The 18,489-nt window shown below is 38.9% G+C and overlaps 2 protein-coding genes across 4 annotated transcripts in view; one reads left to right on the forward strand and one right to left on the reverse strand.

Annotated features, from left to right (window-relative positions):
- atg5 (ATG5 autophagy related 5 homolog (S. cerevisiae)) overlaps positions 1-2,410 on the forward strand; it is a 39,940-nt gene extending 37,530 nt beyond the window's left edge. For both annotated transcript variants that reach the window (XM_065274297.2, XM_065274296.2), the window contains exon 9: positions 1,104-2,410. In XM_065274297.2, the coding sequence (XP_065130369.1) occupies positions 1,104-1,240 (137 nt within the window). In that variant the 3' untranslated portion in view covers positions 1,241-2,410. The remainder of the gene's footprint in view (positions 1-1,103) is intronic.
- A 5,713-nt stretch (positions 2,411-8,123) lies between these two features.
- prdm1a (PR domain containing 1a, with ZNF domain) lies at positions 8,124-17,724 on the reverse strand. 2 transcript variants are annotated; one of them, XM_065243069.1, is made up of 7 exons: positions 17,586-17,724; positions 15,906-16,157; positions 14,224-14,343; positions 12,966-13,218; positions 10,299-11,215; positions 10,081-10,209; positions 8,124-9,989 (listed from the first exon to the last, which is right to left on the reverse strand). In XM_065243069.1, the coding sequence occupies exons 1-7, from the start codon at positions 17,610-17,612 to the stop codon at positions 9,411-9,413; spliced, it is 2,277 nt and encodes a 758-aa protein (XP_065099141.1). In that variant the 5' UTR covers positions 17,613-17,724; the 3' UTR covers positions 8,124-9,410. The 2 variants fall into 2 exon arrangements, with proteins under 2 accessions (XP_065099141.1, XP_065099140.1); XM_065243068.1 differs by having other exon boundaries at positions 10,299-11,218.
- Positions 17,725-18,489: the final 765 nt, after the last annotated feature.

Here is an 18,489-nt window from a genome sequence, read left to right on the forward strand (position 1 = left end):
ATTTTTCACAACAAATTTACATGGGGCAAAAAGTGGGGTGCTGTTGAGCTCGGGAAAGCAAAGACAGCCTCTGCCCCTCTCAGCTCGATCATTACATTCAGTAGCCAACTGAGCCGTGCCCTAAATTTCCCAACATAGTTTCATTTCACCCACAACTTAATATTAATATATTTGTTAAAAAATATTAAACACATTTACAAGTTAACAGTTTAGATTTGAGATCAATTTAAGATGATTGAGTTCTGTGTTTTCAAATGAATATTTTGCTGCCCATACAGCCTCTGTGCGCATCGCATCTCAGTTTGCTGAACAACTGAGCCTGATGTAAATGCAATTATATGAAATGAGAAGAATGAAACAATAATTTGTATTCATTTTATAAAACATATATAAAAATGTGTGACTATTAAATAAATCCATTATTTCAGGTAAACTTGCATAGTGATGAGGAAACTTAACATGGTCGACAGCTTATTAATAAAAAAATAATGCACACCCTTAGATTAGCCCCATGGTACAACTTCACAAATATGCTAATAAGAATTTTTTTTGTGGAATCCTACTTTATCTTTGTACAAAAACAAACATTACGCTATGTGTCAGATTATGAGATGATATTTATGTCATTATGACTTAATAATAATTAAATAAGATTGGGCTTCTGTCATTTTCTGCACATAGATGTGCTATATAGTTGACATAAACAAGTGATGATGTTAGGAATCCTACAATAGCAAAATAGCAAAACAGGGGTTTTGGTCATCTTAACATTCCCTTATTTTACTGAGCTGTCCACTCACTTAACCTAAATAATATTGATAAGCCTGTTGTGTCCAGAGTTTTTTTCTGCATGCCATTGTAAATTGTTATAATTTGTTTAGCATTTTCTCATAAATGGTTGCATAAAATGGCATATATCATTTGTGTGCCACTACAAAAAATGCACCTCATTATGACTGTTTTTCATTATTGATATGGCATTTACCCCAGCAATAACCTTCAATGAAACAATTAACTATACAACATTGAAGCAGAATGCACTTGAACTGTAAATTACAATTTGTGATCACCAACCACGTCTTTTTTTCTCAAACCCACTCTAGATGAGCCAAAGAGATACCAGGTTATGATTCATGGCATTGAACCCTTGCTGGAGACGCCCATTCAGTGGCTGAGCGAACATTTGAGCCATCCGGACAACTTTCTCCATATCAGTGTCATCCCAGTACCAAGTGACTGATTCCAGACAATTCGTTTGAACAGTGATTGAGAATTCTGGATGTAAGATCTTCAGAGCCGGTCTGATGGCGTTCCTGGCCTTCCTGTATTCTCATCCTCACCCCTGCAGTGGCCTTATGGAGCAGTGGTCATTTTAACATCAGAATCACAGATCCAAACTAGTATATTATATATGATTTGGGCGTCTTGTGTGTTTGCTGCCTTGAAATTCTTCCATGGATACGTTTGCACAAGTCTAACGTGACTGTACTCCCTTCACTCTTTCTTTAGCCTGTAATTTTGAGTACTGTACACTCGGACTCTGTTCATTATTAGCAGTTACGGTTGATGCTTAACAACTGTGATGGTGTTTGATTATAAACAAGGCTTATGGAAGCTGTCAAAGAGTTAGATGTCGTGTCAAAAGTAAGAAGAAATTCTGTCATAAAACTAAACCCAGTAATGGGATTTTAGCTGAAGCGAGTATGACATCACATACATGACGGCACTCTGGATCTGATGTATCAGTGTGTCCGATTCTGACATACATGGGGGGGAAATTGCCACAGTCTGATTAGTCATTGAGGGAGTAAATGTCTCTTTTCCAGTCAGCATTAAGGTCAGGATTTACCTTCAGAAGAGGTTTCAATTAGCTCATTTTTGGGAATTATTGTCTATTTGCGTAAAGAGAAGTTTTTTCTTTATTTAGAGCTCCAAAAATGATCTTTGAATTATCTCATGTTACACATCACACTGGTGCAGACAAATGAAGCTTAGAGTATGTTTTAACCATATATTTACAACCTGTAGGCTGACTGGCTGTCTGTGTTAAGGGGGATGTGGGGACTCCAGACGAAACACAGCTGAGAGTGATTATTCGTTTAGAGGAATCAGTGAGTGTTTTATCCCAGACAGACCGAATGGGGGGTAAAACCACAGAGCTTACGCCACTAACAGGCGACTTCAGGGCAGACTCTTCTCGAAACAAACATCTGAGAGCTCAAATAGCATTGTATTTTGTATTAAATGACTTGATAACTCTTCACTTCTAATGACAGGTTAAAGGATAACAGCATGTTTCAGCTGTACATTTTCTTTTATTTCCATGCCATGATTGCTTTTTTGTCTGTGTTCGATTAATTTGAAAGCATTTAATTAAAACAACATTTATAGCTGCCTTGTCTTTCCATTATGCTGTGTGTTTTCATAATTGTTTTCTATTTTTTGCAAGCTACATAAAATTGTGTTAAAAAAATAGCAGTGCAACATCAGTAACCAGGTTATTTAGTCAGTAACCACTGCTATTAATAGTGGTAATATTTCTGCACTGAAATGTATTTACTTACAGATGTAGTAGTGTAATAGAAAAATAACAGACCCACTGGTAATGATATCCACACTACTTGTTCTGAGTATTATTTTGACTCATTTACTGATAGTGATGCGATCAAAATAATAGCAGTGTGAAGTTTAAGAAATTTTGAAAATTAGTTCATTCCTTTATGAAACAGCTCCGTTATTACAGTTTTTCTCGGTTGCTTAAACACATTTCTTGAAACTATGCCTCATATTTTCAAAACAGTAAACACAAATCCATAACATCTCAAACAATTCTCCAAACATCCTATTTTCAGGTCAAACACTTAAAACCATTCACTCTTACTCAAGGACGGATTGGCAATCTGTGCCGTTCAACGGAGGGCCGTCGCCCGGCCGATGGCAAAAAAGTTTAATAATGCAATATGAACAGCCAATAGCAGAGGCACTAATACTGATCACTTATATGCTGCTACATGTAAAAAAAAACAAGGAAGAAGAGTCGGCCTACTAGCCGTGAATGGTCCATGGATTCCCGGAATTCGCGAGCGTCTATGTTCACGAGCCTGAGCATCCACAGCCTGGTCATGATGAGGGACAGACCGAGTTAACTTCACATCAAGCAAGAGCTAAGTGCAAGTAGTAGCAGGACACGTGACATTATAATATAATATACATGATATAAAAATAAATAAAACTCGCGTGAAAATGAACGTAATGCACAACTACTGTTAGAGAGAGAGACGTGATGTGAGTGCGCGGGCGTGTGGGAGAGAGAGAGAGAGAGAGAGAGAGAGAGTGGCACGTGCGCGATTGAACAATGGAAACGTAACAACAATACATACTCCGTCATTTTGTTCATATGGGACATCATTCAAACTGCAAAGTGTTTGCTTATATTTGTGTGCAGTCGCAATAAAACAAAACATTGTGCTTTTGTCAAACTGTAAACTCTTGTCAAACTGTAACCTACAACTGTCATCTAACCAAAATCACACACATCAAAGCAAAAAATATTTATCCAACCCCGTTTAAAAACAGTCTGTGGGTGGACATTCATCATATTGCATTGGTTTTCATTTCTTTCATTGACTTTATTGTATATGAGAGGTTGTAGTGAGCTCACATTTTCTGCTACAATGAAGATTGAATTAAATATCAGGCATGCATTGCTACCACTCTAAACGTGCTAATATACAAGAAAGGGGGCTAAATAATTGACCAAATATTAGTTTAACCAAAAAATCCTAGCTTGCACTTTCTGTCTGTCTTCCATCAGAGTGCAGTTTTTCCTTGTCTTTCATATTTGTGTTTAGTATTGTGGAATTGGCAAAGACCTGGTGTTGTTTGTGAAAGATTACAGACAAAATTAATAGGGACTAGCCATTTTCATTATTTCACAGCCTTATTATACATCAAAGTTTAATATGACATTGACAAAATATTAAATAACCTTGTCTGATAGTCTAACAGTATTGTGGCATAGTATCAGGACATCCTTGTGTCTGTTGCACACGGCTAGGGGCGAATGGCTGGATGATGGGCCGATTTGGGAAAAAGTCCAGGGCTGTTTTTTAGCCCCAGTCTGTCCCTGTTTTTACTGAAAAACCAAACTTTTCCCTCAGACATCACACACAAGCTTTAAAAGCACACACACTACAAAAAAAGACACAATCAATGTATGCATTAGCACATTTTTATTCATTCATGTGCTACACAGCACAACTGTAATCTTTTTATTATTCCCCCTCAACATCCCGTCTTTGTTCTGGGTCAGGCCAGGGAATCTCAACCACATCACAGGCTTTATTGGTCCTAGCCAAACAGCGAGGATAAAAACCTCTTGCATGATCCACCCCTGGCATTCATCTACTAATATGTCAATCTGTATGAGAGGCAAGTTGGTGCATTTCTTCATTCCAGTAGCATAGTCTAACAGTGTATGCACACTAAAGTTATTGTACAGAGCAGTCTTACTCTGAGTACATCTATCTGTTTCCCTCCCTGAATGCCCTGAAGATGATGCGACGGTGAAACGACTCAAATCAGGCTTAACTCATTGTTCAGCCTCCATCAAGGACATGGTCAGCTAGAGTGGCACGAATTTCATCTGAGATTGCTTGTCACCTTGCCCTTCGTCTCCCTCCTCATCTTTCACCACGTCCTCCTCTTCCTCCTCTTTCACCACGTCCTCCTTCTTTCTCTCCTCCTCTCCCTCCTCCTCTTCCAGGAGATCCAGAAGGAGATCCTTCTCCTCAACCTATTCCTTAATTTCTCTGTGGATCCATTGTTCCAAAGCTCAGTGAACTGATTCAGGCCCTTTTATCTATCTATTGAAGGATCTGATTGATGTGTGTTCAATTTTGACTCTTAGTGTTTCCACCTTGGTAATTGTTTGCTAATCGAGCCTAAGCTCTGCTGACTTGAGTGAACAGTATTGAATGCTAGTGCTTTACATGTGACCAGATTGTGTAAGCACAGAAATGTATGGATTTGTGTGTAGAGTTGTGAAGTAACAGTTCACCAAATCTGACTGATGTGTTAAAGCAGGAGAATAGTGTTTATTGTACTTGAAATATGGCGTTATGGTTTTGAAATTTTAGTTCAAAAGTGTTTTAGCAATTGAGAAAAACTGTAAAAAAGAGGGGAAGCAAATGTTTGCCCATTGTTATTATTATAAATATCCTCTGCTGGATTTCTAAGTAACTGGATAAAAAAATGATTTAAGAGGGGAAAATGTTTATAAAGAAATGAAGCAAAATTGATGATGCTCAGCTAAAATTATCTCAAATGCTTTAAAATGTAAAAAAAAAAACAAAGCACATAACAAGCAACTTTAGTTAAAACAGATTGAAGAATAGTCATGATGGCAAAGATTTAGACTTTCATCACCTCTAGAAAGATCAAAGATGATCTAAAATTATCTGTAAGCACTGTGACAGTCAGAATATGTCTGATTGAAGATGTTTGCAAGAAGTGTGCAGAATCAAATCAACTGGCCCAAAGAAACACACTTTTTAAGACTCGTCATATTGGACCCACTCACTTTTCATTTTCTTTTTTCTGGGAACCAAACCCACCCACATTTTCAACACGAATGCTCGGTTAGCATTTGTGAGCTGACTGAGGCCTTAATATGCAAATTACTTTAAATACACGCAGTCTCACGCACACAAACAAAACTTCTTCAACAGCGTGTGAGCACTGCATTGAGATCTTTTTTTATTTTTTTTATTGGTAAGGCCTGAAAGCACGTTTAATGATCAACTTTTGTAACTATGTAGTAGCACTGGCTTGATCGGGGTTTGTAAAATTTGTTATAAATTTTAACATGTTATTTTCCCCCAAAACAAATTAATCTCATAAAATGAACAGCCCTATATATGTATTATTGTAGTAGGTTCTTAGAAGCATTAAATTCATTCATGAAAGCTTTTGAAGTGTATACCGTTACTCTTGTCTGCTGCCTTTGATCCTTTGAGGCCAAATTTTTCTGCTGCTTCAAAGTGGTCAGACACAAGTTCAGATGACTTTCTTAATAAACAATGAGCATGCAGTTTGCAAACTTTTGAGAGGTCATGTGTAAATGTGTAAAGTAAATACCACTGAGATGAAAAGGACTGCTAATCGATACAGTATCTCTCTCCAGAAACCGTGGATCTCCTTGGCGGCATTGAAGTGATGGTTTTATGATCCAATAGTAAATTGCTATATGAGGCACCTTACGACACAGTGAACAGCACATTTGGCAAATGTAATAGACCATCTGGGTATTCAAGCACACACAATACAGGGTTTCCCGAAGAAAATTTGTTAGTTAAGATGGTAGGGTTGTGCAGGTGGGTGGGCCGGGGGCGTGGCAATCAAAGGGGCGTCATGATAAAAATATTTTTATTTAAAACACTCAAATAAAACTCAATTTTGAAGAAACTATGACAGAAAATGAACACATACTAGATTATTAATGAATTAAATGTTTTATCAACAGGCTAGTTATCCTCCAGACATTGACGAACCATGTCTTTCTCTCATTTCGGCCATGTGGCGCGTGCCCGCTCGCAGTGTGATGCGCATCCACGCTATTCCCCGAGATGCACTTGACGGCCTTTTGTGCATCAAAATTTTTTTTTGGACGACCTGGTTAAGGTGGTAGGGTATCCCAGCATAGGTGGGCCGCCCGAACTGAAAAGTGCTGCGGGAAACCCTGCAATACAATTTTAAGATTCCTTATATAACATTTTTGCAATATTAATGCCAAACTTTGACAAAGTTAACAAACAATCTTTGTCCTCAAGCTTAAAAACATTGATCTTGTGCATCTGGCGTACATAAAACATGTCTTGAATTAATTATTTGTCTTCCCTAACTGTTTAAAATGTCTGGCACTGAGTTTAGAGGTCTTCTGTACTTGTGCTGGGTGCTCTGCGGTGTGGTGGAGTGGACATCAAAGTGAAGTGAGCACTTTTAATGTGCTCATTCCAGTAAACTAGTCACTAAAACATCAGAGCCATCTTCCTCTATTGTCTCTCCTTTAAGCATTTGTTCTGATAAATGCCTTTTCGAAGAGCAGTATCGAAGGTTTTGTATTTTTTTTTACATATTTCCTTGTTTCTTTTTTCTCCAATGGGAAATAACCGTAAGTGAAGTTGTGTCTGTGTAAAGCAGCAAACACTCTTTGAAGTTGATTTAATGAGGAAGAGGACAAGGTTTACATCTTCTTCAGCTCAGTTTTACAGACTTTACCCACATTCATTTTGTGTCATTCACTCCCCTACACTTGCTGATTGGGATATAAAAGTATAACTTGAAAGCTATAACTTAGCCGAGCCCTTTTAAATTATATGAGGTGTCTGAAGACAACTTTCCCCTCTGTCCGATCAGTACAGCCCTCTCATTCCCGAGTACACCTGGAACTAAGCTTTGGATGGGGGAAGGATCACTTAAAAGAACAAACAACTAAACTCTCCTACAGGAGGTCCCTTCTAATTTTCCTCTGACCTTCCCCTCTTTGTGGCCTTCTCTCTATAGAGTCAACCTGTCATTAATGTTGGCTTCTAATGGACAGGTGCTGAAATTCCCTAAGGTGCTCTGATCATTTGGGGGACGACGATGATGACCCACACACTTGCACTTGTAGTTTATTTTGTTTCCCTTTATTCTTTTATCTTTCCTTTGTTCTTTTTAAAATTCCTCTACTGCTTGCTTTGTTTTCTCAGTGTTCTGTACCTTGTATTTATCAGCTGTAAATATTCTATGATCCATACGCTCTACTGATCCCAGAAAGACGGCAAAATTATGGAGATAAAATATTTCTGTTTAATTATTTGTTTATTAACTGAGATCTAATGGGGATGTCCAATCATTCTCCAAATCTACTTGTCCTGTGGTGGGTTTAAGGAGGACTGGAGCTCATCTCATGTTGCAGGCTGAATATACTGTGGACAAATGTCCTGATGATGTCAATAGAAATATCTTTATTTGAATAACCTAAAGATTACAGCTGATTAAGACTGAAATAGTCCTAAAACCTATATGTACTAATTGAACTGAAACCAAATGTATGTAACAGAAGACAACACACAAATGCATTTGATCAGTGAAGATTTATATTATAATTTACATTTTGTCAAGCGGTACTGTAACTATGTAAACCAATATGTAAACAACATGTTTTTCTTTAATTTAAAGCTGAAGATGAGGGCTACTGTAGACTTTGGTCATACTTTAAGACAAAAAGTGCATGAGATGCTACTACATCACAGCACATGTTGCTGATGTTACTGTCCTACTAATTTTGCTGGACAAAATCTTAAATACACTACAAACATAAGACAAAAGAAAATAAAACCAGTGCATACAAAGGCCGGGGTGATGTCGTAGTATCCACAAACATCATCAAAAACCTGCAGAAAAGAGGGCAGCAACAGCTTACACTGAATATGCACACATCTTTATCTGTAATTTAAACATTCTGAAAACAATAAAAAAAAACTTTGGTAACCAGCTACACATATCTTAATTTTGGTATCAGTAATGTGCTACACACTTAAAAAAAATGCAAAGTCAGTCTCTGGTTCACAGCCAGTGTGTGACAGGCAAGACTGCTACTCTTTGGTCCACATGTACACCTGCACATTTGGGACATTTAGGATTACTTTCCTCTTCAAGTAGCAAAAACGAACATTGACATCTCTCTTAACATACAAGGACACCACACACGCGTACACACACACAAACACACACACTTACATTCCCACAGTCTGAGGTAACAGTTGTTGGTAATATATAATATGCCCTTTTTTAAATTATTCAATTGTGTATAGCTCAACGTAAAGAGAAAAAATGTTACACAAAACATAGATACCATTGACCTCTCCTAGAGTAAAAAAAGCCTTCAACAAAAAGGTCTATGTTTAAACCTCCCCCCACAATAAAAATAAACCTGAATGTGCTCATCTTTAAGCAGACATAAAATCACAGTCATCACTATTTACTAGTTAGAAAATATTCACAAAAGAATGACATAATATTAGGAAATATGTAGGAAACATAAACATAAAACAGTAAATAAAAATGAATTAACCAGTCATCGTAAACATAATTTCAATACAATAACATAAATTAAATAGATTAAGAAACAAACCGAAATAAACACCACGAAAAGCAAATAATATTAATTAAACGGTAATGTGATTGTCTTTTGTGAAGGACATACGAGACCACTGATAGACTTGATCAATGTCTGTTAGCCCTGAGTACTTCAAGTCCCTGAACATAAAGGCCAAAGCCTGTTTCCTGTGAGAAGAATTATGTACACTTGTAGCTGTCCACAACCTAGCTTACAGAACTAGGCAGGCAGCCAAAGGTAAGCAAGACTAGTCTTCCATGACCTCCTCGGACTCCTTTTTAACCGTGATAGGGAGGAGCGGGAGAGGGCTGCTGCAATGAACCTTGATGACTGAGGCCTCACAGCCAGGCTCATTTAGACAATACGGAGGTGTTGGGGGATGAAGGTCTCCTACAGTGGTACCTTTGTGGTAAGAGGCATTAAAATCCATTTCATGCCAGAGCATCCCAAAGATCTGCTTCTCCACCATACTCTCAATGTCAAATCCTTCCATTTCCTCCAGCCTGTCGGCATTATCACTAATGTCAAAGCGTTCGATCTCCTCATTGACGCGGTTGAGCTCATCCAAGTTGCAGCTGGGTGAAGGGGTGGCCGCCAAGCAGTAGCCTTTAAGGTGGAGCCGCAGGCTGCTAAGGTGGATGTAGTTTCGGTGACAGTGTGGACACTGGTGTGGACGTTCTCGTGTGTGCAGACGTTTGTGCAGTTTAAGGTGAACATACTGTGTAAACTTGGCTGGGCAGATCTTGCACTGGTAGGGCTTTTCACCAGAGTGCAGTCGCAAGTGGGTTTTTAGGTTGCTTGTGCTGCTGAAGCGTTTGTGACACACCTGTGAAAATAAAGCAGAACTTTAGGATCTCATTCTTACATTATTAATGAAAATGTGCACATGTTGTTTGTTAGTTATTACTGTTGCTTACTTGGCATTCATGTGGCTTCTCTCCAGTGTGTACCAAGTAGTGTTTCTGCAGGTGGGCCAGTTGCGTGAAACCTTTATTACAGGTCTGACACTTAAATGGTCGTTCGCCACTATGGACACGCAGGTGCACCTGGAAACAAGGACAGGTAAGCTAAGAGTACTTTCAATACATTTGCAGAATTTAAGGGACAACAGAGGAATCATGTTTCACTTGCTCACCTTCAGATTAGACAGTTGACCAAAAGTCTTGCTGCAGACATTGCACTCATATTTGATCTTCCCATTTTGCTTCTTTAATGGGTAATCTAGACTTTTGTAGCCTGCAGAGCCTCGTTTCAGCTTGCTGAGGTTGATGGCCTCGTCCTCTGAGCGGCTGGTAGCCAAAAGAGCTGAGGTAGGCTTAGTAGGCAGATGACCTGTAGAGGCTGCAGAACCAGCTGTTGGGGAGCCACCAGTGGGAGCGTAGGGATGTCTATGTACATGGAGCGGTTTGTCTTTCAAAGAAATGGCTGCAGAAAAGGCACTGGTGGCAGCTGGGCGCAGGATGTTTGATTGCCCTCCTCCTTCAGATGGAAGCATTGCAGATGGAAAGGGCACATGAGGAGGTACCAAGCCACTGTAAAAGGGGTACATGTGTGGGAATATAGGTGGCCCACTCAAACCGCTAACTGGATAGTGGGGCATGAGGTAGCGTGAATAGTGTGGGTTAGGATAGAAAGACATTGGGCCTGCTGGTGTGTACCCTGGGTAGTGGCCCAGGCCGCAACTGTAGAGTGCTGGAGAAAAGGACAGCAGGGTGTCCCTTGGCTCAAGGGATGCTGGTGTGGGACTGCCTTCTGGACTGCTCATAGGACTGCTGTGTGCTGAAGGGCTTGGTGTAACCGAATACTGTCTGTGAGAATGGGCTGGCACAAATGCTGTGCTGCTCTTTAAGAACTCTTCATTCAGGGAGGGACGGAGTGGGTAGAGAGCTCTGGAGTAAAGAGGTCGGTCTGGGCTGTTGAGGCAGTGGGGACGGGTGGAGAGTGGTCTGCTAGGTTCTTGCAGTACGTCCTTCAAAATCTCTGAAACACTGTGTTCCCTTTTCACTGGGTTCTTGACATCAGTTTGCTGAGTGACTTCAATCAGACTCTGCTCTGCTGACACACAACACACATCAGTTATTTTTTACACTGACTGCTACAGGTGACCAAAAGAAAGAAAGAAATGCATCTAATTACAGTGATTCTTATTTTGAAGACACAGTAGTTCCTTTGCCTCGGAGCACATTGCTCTAGTTAAACTGAATTTCAACAAAGCGCCCAAGTGGTTCATTTAGTGCGACAGTTTGACAAATTACCTTGTTTTAGGGTCTACAGACAGGATGTGAGGCCTGACAGCTGCGCCAGTCAGGGTGGGATGGATTCACTGATACTATCTAATGGGGTTCACCAAGAGGGTGTGGGGGGACTGATGGTATCCTGCTAATAGAAATCTACACGCCTAAATCTTTTCCCCTTAGTGTCCACAAAGACCCTAAAGGAATCAAAGGCATTTCACAACCTCTGAACCGTCTTAAAGCCTTCACGTTTACTCTGTTATTAGAGGCAATTAGGTTATTTATGCCAAAGTACATAGAGAATTATGTTTGGGTCTCAAGACTAAATACAACCATTTTTCAACACTACCTGACTCTTCCACCCACCCACAGTTGATTAAAGGTGGACGTTAATTAAAATTACTTTCTCATATATCTTGCATAGTTCACTGTTAATCTCCTTAAAGGATGTAAACAATTAAACAACTTCCTGCTTCCTGTTCACTGGGATAATTATGTGGAACTGAAGTATGAATGTGACTGTGCAGATAATAAGTATCCCTCAAAAGATCTACCGTAGACTCTACTCCCCTATCCTTCTGTCCTAGCAGCTACGTGTAAACATACCAAGAGGTTATCAGTTCTTTCCTCCCACTTTTCTTCTAGAGACAAAACCAGTTCTGTTCCTCCCCTGAGAGCTTGCCAAAAACAAACAGCTAGTGATCACAGAGATATCAATCTATCAGCACAGCCCTACTGCCAGGAAGTTCAACTAGTCAATGGATATGTTATTATTTTCTCTCTTTCTTTCTCTCTCTCTCTCTCTCTCTGGCTCTTTTTAGCCTCTTCACTCTTTTCAAGTGGCAGATAAATAAGGAAGTGCCACACACCTTTTGATTCAGGAAGACAAAGTGACTTAGGATATATTCTGGCTGAAGTGTGTGGTTATTTTACTCCAAACAGGGTCAGTGAAATAGAAAGTCCATGCCTAAGGTTTTCTAAATTAGATTCATGTGGGAGGTTTGTGTCAGAATTGTCAGCCCTATTGCTGTGACATACAGATGCCGCTCTCTTTTTCTCAGGTAAATGGGCAGATGCCATGAGTAAATAAATGTAATTACAGACTTCTATGTATGACTGTGTGTGTCTGTTAGAGTCTACTGCATACAGTGGCTCCAGGGTATGCGCATGACTCTAGGGAGAGGAGTCACACTGGCTGGCCTGTTCACCTACCTATAAACCCTACCACCCATCCACCCAAGTAAGTGTCTTTCTACTGTCCCATCATTTTAGCTTTGAGAGTTTTATTGCCCGCTCAGTTTGTCGGGCAAAACAAACCTAATTATGACTGTAAGATACAACGTTACAATGTTATTCATAATAAAAACATTGTAGAGTAAAAAACGAATCATTTGGGTAGTTGAAATAATTCTGATCTTAGCAGAGAAGAAAGAGAAGAGGCTGCAAAACTTACAGTTAAAGTATAATCTCTACAACAGGGACTTGACTTAAACTAAAACGACAAGAAACAGAAATATATGCAGGTCTATGGCACATAGAGAAAGATAAAATATTTTTTCTGAACTTACTGAGTTTTTGCATCATAAGCTCTCCAGAGGCTGGGTAGTTCAGACGGTGGGCAAACTCAGGGCAGTACCACACCAGAAGCTCTTGGTCTGCAGGGATAGCCTTCACCGTGTAGAAAAAAATGTTCATGCCATTTTGACAAGCAGCGAGGTTCTGTTCCTGCTGGGAATGAGCTGGGTTCACATAACGCATCCAGTTACTCTTCTCCTCGTCTAGACCATCCACAAAATGATGGAACTTTCCGTTCGAGTATATCTACAAATATAACAAGACAAAATGTTTAATAAAAAAGAAACAGTCTTTAGGGTGTCATTCTCATTAAAATGTTCTATCTTCAATGTAGTTTTCATGTCTTTAAATAAAATGAGTGGGATGTGCTCTTCAAAAGTCAAACTTTGACCCCGAACCCAGCTATCCCACACCGGTATTCACAGTGTCTTTCCATCTGGTTCACTAATGCAATCTTATTAGGTCTTGTGTCTCAAGTTTGGTAGGGGGTTGATGTCTCGCTGAGTTGTTTACACTAAGCTTGCTAGTTCCAGGAACACTCTTAAGACATCATTATTTCTCTGCAAGAGTTTCCTCTAAAACATAAACGTCACTATGTTTCCTCTAGCTCTAAACTCTCACGAATGACTCTGCAATCATCTGTCCACGCGGTAAAGCTCTGATAGTAAAACAGGAAAGAATGATGTAATCACTGTAAATACCAGAGATGTTCCACTTGGGGATCTTTGCTTTGGGAGCAACGTGGAAGTGAACACAAAGTCAACACAAAAGCAGAGTGTGTTGACTTTGGACAATCTTTAGCTGTAAACAACACCTGAAAGTCACAGCGGGATACGAGTTAAAGAAAGGTGTCTTTTGAACGACAGCGGCATGCGATACTCTTTCTCTGAGTAACAGCATACGTGTAGATCCGGCTGACATATTCTTCAGACACACATATAATACAGCAGAAGAACTGCAGAGTCATTCGGCACTTCCTGTCCCACAAGCTGAACACTGCACAGTCAAATAAAGATTACGCTACATGGAACGAATTGCTCTGTTTTAAGTCATTCAGCACCGATGCAGCAACGCAGTTCCCAAAACAGCAGATCTTTACTCAGCAGTTTCTAAACGCTCAGAGAATGTAAACTCACTGATTATAACCATCTTCTCAATGATGTCAGACAGGAAGTCAGTCAATGGAACAGAAAAGGTTGTTTTTTCCTGTTCATTCCCACTTTATTCAGTTTCTGAAACAAAAGAACTCACCCGCCAGAAGTACTTTCTGTTAGCATCTTTGGGGACGTTTTCTGCAGTGTAACTTTCTCCCACTAGGGGGCCAAAGCGGGTGCCTTTGGGGATGTATTCTCGACTTACTACACCAATAACCTGGTTTAAAAAAGAAGGAAAATAGGTGGTTAACATTTTTTACAATGGAGACATTTCCAATTATTCATCTTTAGTTCACAATTATATGGGTATTGTGTCATATTGTCAACTATTTAAAACCATCACAACACTTAGCATGCTTAGTAAAAAGACAGATGTGTGTGTATCTAAGGACAATTAATTGTTAGCCAGATGTGCACACTCGAAAGACATGGAGCCATGCCTCTCTTCATCCGTCACCTCTCTTTACAGCCACAGGAAACCAAAGGTCATCAAGGTTACGTCTTAAGACCGAGAGAGACTACTCGTTTGTCCTGTCTCACCTCTCATTAACCACACAGACACAGTTTTCAAAGTGCCTCTCCTAACAGCATCAAATCCTACAGGTGCTTTCTTTGAATGGACATCTAAAAAGCTAAGCAATAATGTTGTTCGTCAATATGACATTTTTATTTTAAGCACAAAAGTATTTGCTAAAGTCGTCCACGCATGTGAGGAATTTGTAGAGCTTTGTAAACTGTGTTTTCCGGTTCTGTGGACATGTGCAGGAATCTGTAGGCAAGTTTTCCATTTGGACTGGATCTAGGGGTTATCACAAGCCAATCTCTTCTCGCTGGATTTACCACACATCCCTTACCACAAACTTCCACAAAGAGCTATTACAACTCATTTAGCACACTTCACATAAGCTCTTCCCACCGATACTCTCCCATCATCTTAATCTTCCCCTGCGACCACAACTTCACTCACTTTCTTCCTGTTTGAACCCCAGATTTTTCTGAAGAAAGAGGGTTAACTCTTTATCACCTCATAAATATGTGCTCATAAAAGGGGCTCAGTTTTTTCTCACAGGAAGAGATAAGACAGACAGAGGCACTGATGAGAAAATCTATAACCTTGTTTCCATTAATCTATAAACACTTTTAAAATAAGAGAGGTTAATATTAATCAAAACATCAACAATCATTAGCTGCGGAAAGGTGGAAAGTAGTGTGTTTGTGAAATGTCATGGACACAGACACAGCAGTCTGCTGCAGATAAAACAGCTTTGATAGATGGTAAAGGATTCGCCTCTCAACTTTTGCACTCTTGTGCTTGAAGAGCTTGTCACATGGTGCTCTGATGTATGGATGTTTGTGTTAGCCGAGTAACAATGTGAGCTAGACCTTATTAAACACATCCAGACATACAGACATGCACGACGGACAAATCAGGAACAATTTTTTTTGCAAAACAAGTAAAACAAAACTCAGCTGACAAGTGCAGATAAAGAAGATTAATACCAATTGTGTGATGAGTAGGTGTGGCTTTACGGATACACTGTTTAAACACAATCTTTCAACCTTCTTTCTCGCTTCCCTAAGCTGTGCTTGATCAAGTGTCTTTTAGTTTATATGTAATGATATTTCGAATTTATATAGATTTACTGTAATTACACTCATCATACATGCAGATTTATGGGCAGACGGCATGCAGCTGTAACCTGATTAATCTGGTGGTTTATTAAAAAAAAAAGAGAAATATGCTACAAGTGTCAAACATGAGGCTGTATTTTTCCCTACCTCTTTGGAGTCTCTTGGGTGTTTGAAGGCTAAGTTTCGAGGTAAGGACGCCTCAGCACGGGTGAGGTCTGCAGACTCCAGTGGACCTTCCCAGATGTGGTCCTTCACTGTGTAGGTGCATTTCTCCTCAAACTCTGTCTCCGTCCATTTTGTCATGTCTACATCCTCTACATCCATCTTGAGCTCTTCATTGTCACCGGTGTAGGGTGCTCCCTCAGTAGTCAACATTGCCGAGCTGTGATGAGAGGCAGCCTTAGAATATAAAAAGGAAATGAAAGTTGATGATAGAAAGTCTATGAGAACTAAGAACCAAAACATTATTTGGGCCAATGGTACAGGTTAAATGACATACATTTTTGTTTTGTATATTTATACTCCACACTTTAGACTCCATAAATAAAATGACAAATTATTTCTATTATTTACAATTCTATTATTTCTATACAAAAACTTAAATCAAAGCCAACAGATGTACTAACCCTGTCATAAGGACAGGACAGATCACAAGCTCTCTTTCTCTCTATCTACTCCTCTCTAATTCAAAAGTCTTTTTTTATCTATCACTTGCTCTTCTTCCCCTCGCCCTGTTTTCTCCCCTGGGTAGAAAAATAGCCTCAAACAGAGGAAAACATTGGAAGGAAGTCCTGTCTGCATCTGAATGTCGCTAAAATTGGAGTCTGAGTGGCAGACTAACAGAACTACTAAGCCATCCCAAAGATTGTGAGACAGACAGAGAGAGAACGAAAGAGAGAGAGAGAGGAAAAGGAAAAATATGTTTTTTTACTGAGAAGCACATCAACAAAACCTTCAAACATTCACAAGGAAAAAAAATAAAATAACATCTCTTGTTGAAAGTCAAAACTAACCTGAATTAAACCTGTTAAACTAATTTAATTTTTTTTAAAGTTTCAATATAAATGAAGGAAACATGTATCTTCTTTTGATCCTTATAACTACAATGATCTTACTATTAAAAATCACATTTAATTAAAAAAAGGTTTCAAGATAAATGAGGAAACATATATACTGTTCTTCTTTTGGTCCTTATAACTACAAATGATCTTACTATTAAAAATCCAACTATCATTTACTAAATGTACAACTCAATAAAAAGTATAAAAGTGTAAAAAGGGTTTTCATTATGTGATCATTCAAATATGTCTTTGTTGAAAAATAATTTTGTGTGTAGGACAGCTGTAGAACCAAAACTCATAATGAAACTGAAAAACTTAAATATGGAAATAAAATAAACAAGTATACAGAGGAACTATCATTTTTTAAATGTGTTTATTTTAAATAAAAAAGTTTCTGTCTGTCCAGATAAAATATGCATATTTTTATAGAAAATCAACATTTTAAACTTCCAATGTAAATTCTTCAGTCCCATGAAACACATATAACTGCAGAAACGTGAAAACTTTTTTATAAAAATTACATTTATACAAATGACAACACTTTGACAGCTTAGAATTATCTTAACTCTATATTAAATTATGCCCCAATGAAACTGTTAATTTACCTCACAAGAGCAAACTACCACACCATATATGAAGAAAGAACCGTTTTAATTTAATATCGAAAATGTCTTCACAGCTTTTCCTCATCACACGAAATTAAGCACACAGAAATAAATCAAGTAAAACATCTCTCAGTACAAAAAAACTGAAAAAGATTGCTTACCAGGAGGTTCTGGTCCCAGCCACACATAGAGACTGTGTGTGATCTCTCCCCTGAGTGTGTATGTATGGGACAGGTGCAGCTCACGGTTCTGTCCTGTCCCACTGCTAGTCCAGATAGTAACTGACTTCTCCTGCAAGTGCCTGAGATTGACTGACTGCATGAGCATGTTTGTCTGACTTGTTGAAGACAGCCTGGCTCCGCCCATGACTCCACCCACAGAGGACAATGATCTAACAATTACTACACTGCTACACTCAAATCTCTCTCTCACCCACACACACACACACACACACACACACACTTGATTTTTCAATAGGCATAAATTGAAAAGTTGAAAAAAATTTTATTCAACAGAATCTTCATTGTAAACTAACCTCCATCATTCCCAAGATGATTCATAATCTTTAAAATAGACAACTTTTAAGAGACAATAGCAAGGAAAATTTTAAAAACACGTGTTTTTAAACAATAAAAATAATAAAAATATATTCAATTAGATATTTTCATTCTACACCCCAGCCACAAAAAGCCAGAAAACAAAACAAACAATGAATTCTATTTACTAATACATTACAAATACAGACTAGATGTGAACTTGCCACAGCTTCTCATTTGAGAAAATTCAATCTGCAGGATGAATGTGAAATGATTATGTTTATTTCAAATATTAGAAAGAGTCCCAGAATTATGGAGACAGACACACAGGGCAGTTTTGAAACAAGAGCCTAGAAGTAAAATCTTGTTTGAAGAGAAAAGTGAACATGTCTTCCTCTCACTCTCTTCCTGTGAAGGAAGGACGTCCTTTGACGGTGACTAGCGCTGTTTACTGGGAGCTGACTGACGTGCTTGTTCCTCTTCTTACCCCCAGTCTCACGCCACTTCCCTTCCCACCTGCCCTCTCTAT

Source organism: Paramisgurnus dabryanus, chromosome 13 (genome assembly GCF_030506205.2).
Source record: "Paramisgurnus dabryanus chromosome 13, PD_genome_1.1, whole genome shotgun sequence".
NCBI lineage: Eukaryota > Metazoa > Chordata > Actinopteri > Cypriniformes > Cobitidae > Paramisgurnus > Paramisgurnus dabryanus.

What these genes read in the sequence shown, in the direction of transcription:
- prdm1a (XM_065243068.1), bottom strand. Translation starts at nt 17,612, where the DNA reads ATGTGTGGCTGGGACCAGAACCTCCTG. An exon ending in GCTGGGACCAGAACCTCCTG is followed by an intron (nt 16,158 to 17,585) that starts GTAAGCAATCTT and finishes TTATATTCTAAG; the next exon opens with GCTGCCTCTCATCACAGCTC. An exon ending in AGAAGCCACATGAATGCCAA is followed by an intron (nt 9,990 to 10,080) that starts GTAAGCAACAGT and finishes TTATTTTCACAG; the next exon opens with GTGTGTCACAAACGCTTCAG.